Raw genomic sequence first — 10813 nt, 5'->3', positions numbered from 1 at the left:
TTTTTGATTATCTTATTGATTGGTTTTGGTTGAATTGTTTTTACTTGTTATGATTGTTGATATAAAACAAAGAATTAAACCTGAAATAATTTTAAAATTCCAATTCACCCCCCCCCCACCCTCTTGAGAAGCTATCCTAATTTCAATTGGTATCAGAGCCTTGTTATAGCAAATTCCTAACAAGAAGCTATAAAAAAGATCTAAATTGCTAACATAGGAATTGCTCACTTTGGAGAGAGCCAATCCTCAACTCGTCCACCAATCTTTTGTGGACACAACTACACTTTTTAGAAAAATAGAATGCAAATCTATCTCCAAACGATGAATTGGAAAGTATGGGAAGTTGTTATAGATGGAGACCTTATTCCCACCAAGATAGTTGATGGAAAACAAATTCCAAAAGAGAAAAAGGATATGATCAATTCAGATTATAAAATGTTTCAAATAAACTCAAGTGCTATAAATGCTTTGTATTGTGCTTTGGATGCTAATGAATTTAATTGAGTAATGGCTTGTAAATCAGCTAAGGAAATATGGGATAAGCTAGAAGTTACTTATGAAGGAACAACGGATGTTAGGGATAATAGGGTTGATATGCTCACAAGCGAGTATGAAGCCTTTAAGATGAACCCGGATGAATCAATTACAAATATATTTTCTTGGTTCACTCACATAATCAATTCCCTAAATGCACTAGGAAAAACCGACACTACTTATTAGATGATAAGGAAAATTCTTAGAGGGCTGCCACCTAAATGGGAACCAAAAGTCATTGCTATAACGGAAGGAAGAAATCTTAAAACCACTTCCTTAGATGAGCTTGTAGGTTCTCTTATCACATACGTAATGGCAATGAATGAAAAGAGTGGGAAAACCAAAGACCAAGAAACAATTCCCTTTAAAGCCTTAAAAGAAAACTCAAGTAATGAAATGGATGAAGATGAAGAAGCCTTCATATCTAAAAAACTAGCAAGGATACTAAGGAGAAACAAATTCAAAAGAAGAAATCAAGACTCCGAATCAGAAGAAAAAGATATCAACAAAAAGAAATCAAATAATAAAACTCCTAAGTGCTACAATTGCAATAAAGTCGGACATATAAAACCAGAATGCCCACTATTAAAAAAAGAGTCTAAAAAGAAAAACAAAAAGGCCATGAAAGCCACTACTTGGGATAGTTCAAGTAGTTTAGAGAATGAAATAAGTGACCAAGAGGTTGCCTACACGTGCTTTATGGCTTGGGACAATAAGGAAAGTTTCTCATCTAAATCTTCAAATAATTCTTGTAGTGATGAATCAAGTGATGAGGGTATGCCATCTTATGATAAACTTCAAAATAATCTATTCAAAGTACATAAGATGCTGATGAAAGAAATAAACAAAACACCTCATTGAAGAATAAGAATGAAAGTTTAATGAAAGAGTTAGAATTCCTAAAGAATGTTGAAAGAGATAAAGACTCAAAACTCAAGCAATTGGAACATAAGTATGAATCGGCAATGAAAGAAATAGAATCCAAAAATCTTGCTGAAAAAGAAAACAACTTGAAAATTGAAGAACTAGAAAGTAAGAATGACCAAATGATAGAAGACCTTCGATCCTTATCCTCTACCGTATATGAGAAAGATATGTGTATTTCTGAATTAAAGGATGAAATAAGAATATTATCTCCAGAGTTAGAGAAAAATCTCAGAAGAAGGTTGATAACAAGAAAGACATAGAGTTAAATGATCTCAAGAATCAAATCAAAGATAAGGATAAAATTATTTACAACTTCACAAAAGGAAAGAAAAACCTTGATAAGATGATTAGCTTACAAAGAATGTCTCTAAATAAAGAAGGCATTGGTTTCAATGGAATTGAAAATAAAAAGAAAAAGAATTCTTACATGGGATATTTCTCGGAAGAATCCAAAGACTATACTTGCACATCTTCTAATGCCTACGCAAACACCATATGCTATCAATGCAAGAAAAAGGGGCATATAAAGTTTGAATGTCCGTTTAAGAGGAAAGGTGTTAAAACCAAACAAGTATGGAAAATAGATGAAGCCTCCTTTGAAAAATCCCCTTTTTTTATGATGACAGACACGATTAGCAAAAATATAAGGTTAAGCCCAAGAAGGCTCCCCCTCACAATATGCATCCAATTTATTTTTAAACACAAGTCATTTTACCCATTATTTTTTCCTCTTTCCATCTCCCCCTTTTGGCAATAGCAAAAAAAGCCATTTGAATTAAAATCCTAGGCAATGGGTAAGTATTATAGTTATACAAGAAGAATTTTGGAAAGATTTAGAAAAATTTCGGCAGAGTGCCATTTGTAAAACGGACTTTCCAAAAGAAATCATGTATAAGATGTAACCTGTTTGAGTTTAAATATTTCCTAACAATTTATCCACAACTACTCAAACAGTCCAGTATAGTCCAATCAAACAAATAAGATATCAATATGAACATGGAGTGGACAATTTGTGCATCACAAACGATAATCAATATAATCATGCAATAAATATATATATTTGACATGTGCACACAATCAATAATCAACTTTCACAAAGTCTAAAGCAAGAAGATAAGTCAACAATAGAATTAGTTGCTAAGACTTGGAAAGTTCCCATGAGAGGGCTCCCCCTAAATTCATGCAAGTTATGAAACAATCACTTTAAATGTATATATAAATGCACAATCGACTTCAAGGAATGTAATATGTAAATAATTAGCTGTTGACATATTTAGGTGTTGTGCACACAAAAGAGGATTGTTTTAGTCATTTGAGAAAATGTCTACAGAAAATTTGGCAACATTTCGGCTGTAAACAGGACATTTCCCAAAATTTTACTTGCACAAAAATGATTCTCAAACAAGTAATATCACAGGAGTAAGGCATGCAAGCACCTATCATCTACCAGCAAGCAATTCTCATCAACTGCCTCCGCCGTGCAGTAGGCATTGTATACTATTGATGCATTTCAATAGAATAATCATTTAACCACAAGCACACACATGAGAATATCATAGTCAAGGTACTGATGATATATACCATAACCAATCAGGGTAGTATATCATAGTATTTGCATAAGATGTCATGAGAATACAAAGAAAAATAAAAGTTGTTTTATTTAGTATAGACCAGATGATATATAATAAAATAAAAATGAATCAAAGCCAAGCAATTTGATCTGCAGACTACTCTAGAGTCTTGAACTCCCCTCCATCATCTCCTCCATCACCACTGTCACCGGCATCAAAATCAAAGTCCATGGTCATCCTGTCTCTCTCATCCTGCATCTTCTAAATACGGTCGTTCAGCTCATTGAAGCTGACTGTCATGGACCTCTCTAAATCAGTAAAGCAACTTGCAGTAGAGATGGAGAACTGCTGGAACTCCTCACAAAATGTAGTGGATGACGATGCCAAATCTCGCAGGTCTAACTGGACTGATCCTCGAAACTGTGCGAATGAGTCAAACAAACTGGTGATCGCAACCATAAGATCCACATTTGACTGCTGTGGGGGCTATGGTGGCTCCTGTGGGGCCTCTTCCTATGTTGCTGCTCCCCTAGAAGGCACCCATATGTTGCCAACAAGCTCGTACCCCATCAGCCTCGGGGTTATGCCAAAGAAGACATCAGCAGGTTGTCTCCTCTTTAGTGAAGCCACATTTAAGCACGTGACTCCAATATTCCTAAACAGCTTGTTCAGGATACCTCCATACAGCATTATAATTTGGTGGCCAATCGTTTTGGCCATCATCCATCGGATTATCAGGTTGGGCAGATCTAATTTCTTCCTGGAAAATAGACACCACATAATAAAATAGTCCAAAAATGACACGTGCACTCTAGACCCTGCCTTGGGCAAGAGATTGTGCGTGATCAGGTGGTGTACAACCTTAGCCTCTAATATGAACTGTCTGTACTGTGGGGGATGGTTTTGGCTAACCGTTCCTAGGCCAGATAGGGTCAAGTTCGCAAATGTGGCGACTGTGAATTCCTGTTTGAAGATCCAGGAATTTACCACATCTAGGCACTCGAAGTCCCCACGTTCAATATCAAGGACATCTGACATGTACTGGGCGTCGAAATGCACATTCGTCCTCAATACACAGGAGAAGTACCCATTTTTATCATTACCCAAATTAGCGTAAAATATTCTAACATACGTTGGGTAATGACCCCCAAGCTGATAGGAAATAAACGTTTTCCAGCCTTGATATTCGAATATATCCATTATGTTGCTAAAATACTGATTTATGAAGTCTAGATCTATGATCTTACCCAATATCGCCTCCTTGGGACGGAATTCCCATATGTATCTGAGCTTGCACCGTTCTGAAAGGAAGTACTCATCCTCAGCGTGTGCAATGTCGTGGGCTTCAATATGTGCCATGATTGAAAGGATGTGAGGCTTGGAAACGATGTTTGCTTGGTATTGGTAGGAAGGGGTAAAAGATCTCTCAAGATTTTCGCGCGAATGAGCATCAAATGAGGAAAAAGTATATGAATATGTATATATATATATATATTGCAGCTCAGTCGACCAAAAGCAAATATGGTCAACTGATGATTGAAATTCCCCATGCACCGTCACTATTTGGTCGACTGAGGAGAAAATGAACTGAGATAGTCAGTCGACCAAGAGAGAGTACTGTAACCATTTTCGGTCGACCAGGGGGAAAACTGAAAGGTTCGGTCGACCATGGGGAATATGTTCACTGAGGTTCGGTCGACCGTAAGGTAAAAGTCAATGAAGTTCTAGCTGACCGGGAGACTTTACTCATACAATGCCCCGTCGACCGAGCATAGTGAATTTTCCCGATTTTTGCCTAATTTTGATCCAAAATTCTTCCTTAAGCTCAGATTTGATATGTTACCATATAAACATGATTCTTAGGGATTCTTGGTGGAGAGATATTACACAATTGAGGTAGGTACCAAGATTTGACTTATTGAATGTAGATTACTTCCCTTTAAGTTTAGATTATTTGGGCACCGAGCACTGAGGAGTATGTGGCTTTTCTTAAACAATGCTCTTTGGTGTGAGGAGTATCCTTCAGAAATGATGACGTAGAGGAGCAAGGGTACAAACCAAGGAATGGGTGAAATCTTACGGAGTATGATCGTGGTTTGGTAAGGACTTCATATGGATTGGATAAATCAAAATTAAAGGGTTTATAATTTAAATTGAAAGGGAATACTTCCCCAGTGAATGCCCATAATTTTGATTAGGAATGATATCCTATAACAAGCACTTATCGGATTAGGAATTTGTATCTACTAGTGCTTACACCTAGAATGATGACTCCTACTTGTTCAGTGCGTGTGCATACAAAGATTTCATTTTAAACAACAATCACTTCCCAAGCCTACAATCATCACAACCCCATAACCCTAAGTCTAGGATCTAAGGAAACATTTAAAAATAGTAATATTAATTTAAAACCATTTTTCCTTTGGACCTACGGGGTTTGCTTTCATGATTACCCACACCATTTCTTGTTCTAATTCTCTGGCACTTTTGGATAAGAGAATAAATTGGTTGTGCCTCTTTCTTTTATAATGCAAGCAGGTTTTGTAAACGCATGAAAGAATATGCTTACAATTCTTATGATTGCTTGTATAGACATGATAGTGGGAATTATGTGATAGTCCTAAATCATTTTTGAAAAGATTTTTCTTTTTAATCTCTAAGGATTTATTATGATTATTCTTCTCATTGATAACCTTGAGTGTAGCTCTAGAATAATCATCCATTTCTTCTTCTAAGCAAATAATTTTTAAGATCTTCTTAATCTTTCTCTTTTCTAAGATGGTGTTGTAGTCTTTTAGATTTTCTAATTGTGCAGCCAATTTTTTACTTTTGTTTTTCAGAAAGATTTTCTGCTTAGACATCCTAACTGTAATCTTATGAGCATTAAGGATTTTCTTTTTCTGTTTTTCATAAGATTTCATGCTTCCAAAGTTTGATGCACATGATTCAACAAAAGATTTAATACAATTGTTTTCACATATATTGTTGCATGCATCATCAAAAAATTTGTCACACAATGCAAGAGATGATTCATACCATAATATATTGCAACATTCAATATATGAATCATCACATACATCACTAGCAGAATTATTATGATATTCAACGGATGATCTAGCATTTGATACATTACATGATTTGGCATGAGAATCATCATAGTAAATATCACATGAGCAATCACATGATTCATCACAAGATTTTTCATAGTAAACATTGCATGAACCATTTACAGTATTATCAATAGATGATTTAGTATATGACCCATCACAACATTCATCACAAAAACAATCAAACAAGCCAGAGTGAGAATCATATACCTCTTCGTTGATTTCTAACACATGATTTACTTCCTCCTGATCATTTGAGCTTGTGACAACCCGAATAAAAATGGAATTTAGATAATAAAGAGGAAGGGAAATGAAACCAGTAACAGAAGGAAGAAGTCAACTACGTTGATGAACGCACATTGCACTTTGGAAGGAATAACTAGGGGGGGATCATCAGGGCATCGTCAATGAATACAGGGGATTCATCAACGAGGGCTTAAGAGAATTCATCAATGAAGACTGAATTTCGTCGACGAAGACTGAATTTCGTTGATGAAGAAATACCAAGAGGCATTTTGAGCCAATTGAATTTCGTCGACGAGGACTAAATTTTGTCGATGAAATTAATGAAGGATTCGTCGATGAATGACGTGGCTCGTCAACGAATCCAGTTCTATAAATAGAAAAATCTGAATTTTTAACTTCACAACTAAGTAAACTATCCTCTCTCTCTCTCCCCTTCGGCCCTCTCTCTCTTTCATCAATTTTGGACCAGATTTACTTTGGATTGACAATCGAAAGTCACCACGACACTCCTCGGGAAGTTCTCTCCAAATCTGCCGGAGCGGATTGTTGGTGAAAGCAAGTTGGAAATCATCCCTGAGTTGAGGTAAGGCTTTTTAAGTTAAATTTGATCTTACGATAGTTATAGGAAATGATATACACGTAGAAATACTGAAGTTTAATACTGGGAGTTTTCATTTTTAGAGTATTGATTAGGAAATCTTACGGGTGTGAGACCAGAATTCATAAGGGCTTTTCTCAATAACCAGGTAAGGGAATAAACTAAAACAGTTATTTTTATGCAAACTATCATTATTTATGAGAAAAGTTATTTTCTGAAAAGCATGTGTTATATTTGTAAATTACGAAGGAAAGGTACGTTTGAGAAAAATACTGTTATTATGCTGAAATGTATATATATATATGTATGAGATGCTAGAAATTATGATTTTTAGAATGCAATGCATGGTTTTATACAGCAATTGTGTGGCATGAATATTATTTTATAGGGAAGAATATCATGATATGATAATGATACAAATGGAATATGTTTTGAGAAATTACAGAAGAATACAGTACCTTATGATGTTAAAATGCATGATAAATTGATTAATTTCAGAATGACATATATGAAATACTCAGCACGAGGTCGTATTTATAAAATGTTCGGCATGAGACCATAATTATGAAATATTCGGCATGAGGCTGTAATTATGAAATATTCGGATGAGGCTGTAATTATGAAATATTCGGCACGAGGCCGTAATTATGAAATATTCAACACGAGGCCGTAATTACGAAATGTTCTACACGAGGCCGTAATTATGAAATGATTAGCACAAGATCGTATTTATGAAATGATCGGCACGAGGCTACTATAATATCATGTATTATATGTTATCAAAACGCGGATGTTAGTTTAGTTCAGTTTTAGGAGCTCGGTACCGTAACTATATAGATCAGATATCCATGTTCAGACTTGTGCTAACCACCCCACGAGGGGGTGGGAGATGGATAGTCAATGTGGCTTTTGGCGTAGAGTTGTAGACGTCCACCTGGTAGTTCGGACTAGGATGTGGCAGGCCCATCGTACTTACAGACATATTTGACTAGGCATGGTTGGCCAACCATTGTCGGGTCCCGCCTTCGGGCCGCACAACCCGTCATAGGGGGTAATACATGACATTAGCTAGCTATTCATCCTGGGTATGTTTTTAATATTATCATTTATAACAGATGTTTTACGTATGTTATGATTTATTAATAAATATGAAAGTATATGAGAATTCAGTATATTATAATGAATGTTTATCGATATATGAAATGTATTGTATATGTATAATTGCATTAAATGTTCATGTTGCCACACAGCTATATTTAGTTTATTTTCCCTTACTGAGATGTGTCTCACCCCCAACATTAATTAACTTAGAGAGACTGGCGGGTCGAGGCCACCATTGAGTCAGTGATATTACCCGTTAGGAGGGTAAGATTTTGTACTAGGATCAGGATTATTTTGTGTTTGATCCTAGAGTTATTTTGATATTTATGAGGATGTATATAAACACAGTTTTATGATGTTGTAGTAAACTCTAGTATTATGCTTTATGGATTGATGAATTAGATTTTATGCTTACTGCTGCTTAGGTTTCCGCTGTAATTAATAGGTGTCCCCGTTACCCACGGGTTCGGATTGACCATCTTATTTATTATGTTTCATTTTATGTTAAGGAATTTGGGATCGTTATAGTTTGGTATCAGATCCTATGATTCTAGGTTCTGTAGACTCTAGAGTACAGTAGTAATACTACCAGAGTATAGGATAAAGGGATTTGAGGTATAGTTTTGTAGTTTAGATGTAGGACTTCCGTGGTGCTTTGTGTGATTTTCCTGGGGTGACGATTTAAAGAAATTCATGGTAAACTATCGTCGAGTTGGGTATCTAGATTGCATGATTGAACCTTGAATTGAGATTAGGAGAGATGAATTAATTAGGAGAAAATAGCATATGAGTTGAGTGATACGTATAGAGAAGGAAGTTTAAGTTAAGTTACATATTTTTCAGGATGGACCTTGGTGGCAATTGTGTCCACGCCAGTGGGAGTGAGGGTGTTGGACACTCAGGCTCTCCGAGTAGTGATTCAGATACTGTTTTACGCAGCATAGCACAGCAGGTTATGGCAGAAATTGCCAGGAGTTTGAAGGAACCGGGTGGTCCATCGGTAGGCCACGGTAGTTCAATTGAGAAGTTTATAAAGATGAGTCCTCTGGCATTCTTAGGAGGGATAGACCCTACAGTTGCTGAAAACTGGGTGCAGGAGATAGAGAAAATATTTACAGTACTGCAATGTTCAAAGGAGTAGAAGGTACTGTTTGCCACCTATAGACTAACTGGGAAGGCCGAGAGATGGTGGTCAACAGTGAGACTTTTAGAGCAACAGAGGACTATACCTGTGGAGATGACATGGGAGCGGTTTAAAGAAATATTTTTCAACAGGTATTTTCCAGCCTTGTCTAGGGAGGCTAAGATTGAGGAGTTCCTGAATCTGAAGCAGGGACAGCTGTCAGTACAGCAATACGCGGCGATGTTCATCGAGCTATATCGCTTCGCCCTGTACATCATTCCAGATGAGGTAAAGAAGGTACGACAGTTTGAAAGAGGCCTGAGGAGAGAAATATACAAGCAGGTATCGATTTTGAAGTTGCAGGATTTTGCAGAGCTGGTTGATAGAGCCACTATAGCAGAAATTGGTGAACGATTGGAAGCAGAGGAGTAGAGGCAGAAGAAGAGATCCATACCTTCTGGTTCCCAGTAGGGGTTTGGACATGGTTCATGGTGCGCAGCCATCTCCAGCTTGCCCATCTTGCTGGAAGAGACATCTGAGGGAGTGTCGTGTTGTGCGAGGTGTCTGCTACAGGTGCAAGGAGCCAAGACATATGATAATGGAGTGTCCGACACAGTTTGGTGCTACTCCTGCTCCTATACCTACATGAGGAGGTTACTAGGCGCCACGTGGAGGCCAGCAGAGGAATATGGCCCCAGCCAGAGTTTTTGCTTTGACACCGGGTGACGCTGAGGCGACCGGCGACGTGGTGACAAGTACTGTTAATGTGTTTTCATTTAAAGTTATTGCACTCTTTGATTCTGGTGCCACACACTCATTTGTGTCCTTAGGGTGTGTTAAATTATATAGGGCGGAAACGCAATCATTAGATGTTAAACTGTTAGTGGCTACACCGACCGGGTCAGCGGTGAGATGTAGTAGGATGCTTCGTGGTTGTCCAGTTGATGTTCAGGGGAGAATTTTATCTGTTGATTTGGTGGTGTTGGATATGCATGGGTTTGAAATTATCTTTGGCATGGATTGACTAGTAGCTAATTCTGCTATTATAGACTCTTGCGCAAAGGAAGTGATATTCACCAGAATTTAGATTTACAGGGCCTCGAGTCCAATCCTTACCTCATATGGTCTCAGCTGTTTAGGCAAGAAGACTGCTCTAGAATGGTTGTTTGGGATTTGTGGCTTTTGTAAAGGAAATGTTAGAAAATGAATTAAAGCTTATTAATATGCTTGTGGTGAAAGAATTTACAGACGTGTTTCCAGATGAATTACCAGGTTTGCCGCCTGATCGTGAAGTAGATTTCCCTATTGATCTACTTCAAGGTACAGCGTCGATTTCTAAAGCACCGTATAGAATGGCGCCGACAGAGTTAGCAGAATTGAAAGATCAGTTGCAGGATTTGCTTGATAAGGGCTTCATACGACCGAGTGTATCTCTATGGGGAGCTTCAGTGCTATTTGTAAAGAAGAAGGACGGGTCTATGAGGATGTGCATAAATTACAGAGAGATTAATAAGGTGACCATCAAGAACAAGTACCCTCTACCCCGTATCGATGATTTGTTTGACCAGCTCTAGGGTACACGGGTGTATTCCACGATCGATCTCAA

General features: G+C 37.3%; 1 protein-coding gene across 1 annotated transcript; it reads left to right on the top strand.

Annotated features, from left to right (window-relative positions):
- The first annotated feature begins 9039 nt into the window (after nucleotides 1-9039).
- LOC131167610 (uncharacterized) lies at nucleotides 9040-9856 on the top strand. Its single transcript, XM_058126406.1, has 3 exons — nucleotides 9040-9201; nucleotides 9418-9495; nucleotides 9608-9856. Exons 1-3 carry the CDS (start codon nucleotides 9040-9042, stop codon nucleotides 9854-9856), a joined length of 489 nt encoding a protein of 162 aa, XP_057982389.1.
- The last annotated feature ends 957 nt before the right edge of the window (nucleotides 9857-10813 follow it).

The sequence above is a fragment of the Malania oleifera genome, chromosome 11, assembly GCF_029873635.1.
Source record: "Malania oleifera isolate guangnan ecotype guangnan chromosome 11, ASM2987363v1, whole genome shotgun sequence".
NCBI lineage: Eukaryota > Viridiplantae > Streptophyta > Magnoliopsida > Santalales > Ximeniaceae > Malania > Malania oleifera.
This window is presented reverse-complemented; position numbering and strand designations above follow the sequence as displayed.

Excerpts from the sequence above, each read along its gene's own strand:
- LOC131167610 (XM_058126406.1), top strand. The coding sequence starts at position 9,040 with ATGGCAGAAATTGCCAGGAGTTTGAAGGAACCGGGTGGTCCATCGGTA. Across the intron at positions 9,202-9,417 it reads AGATAGAGAAAATATTTACA|GGACAGCTGTCAGTACAGCA; the intron begins GTACTGCAATGT and ends AATCTGAAGCAG. Across the intron at positions 9,496-9,607 it reads TGTACATCATTCCAGATGAG|AAATTGGTGAACGATTGGAA; the intron begins GTAAAGAAGGTA and ends CCACTATAGCAG.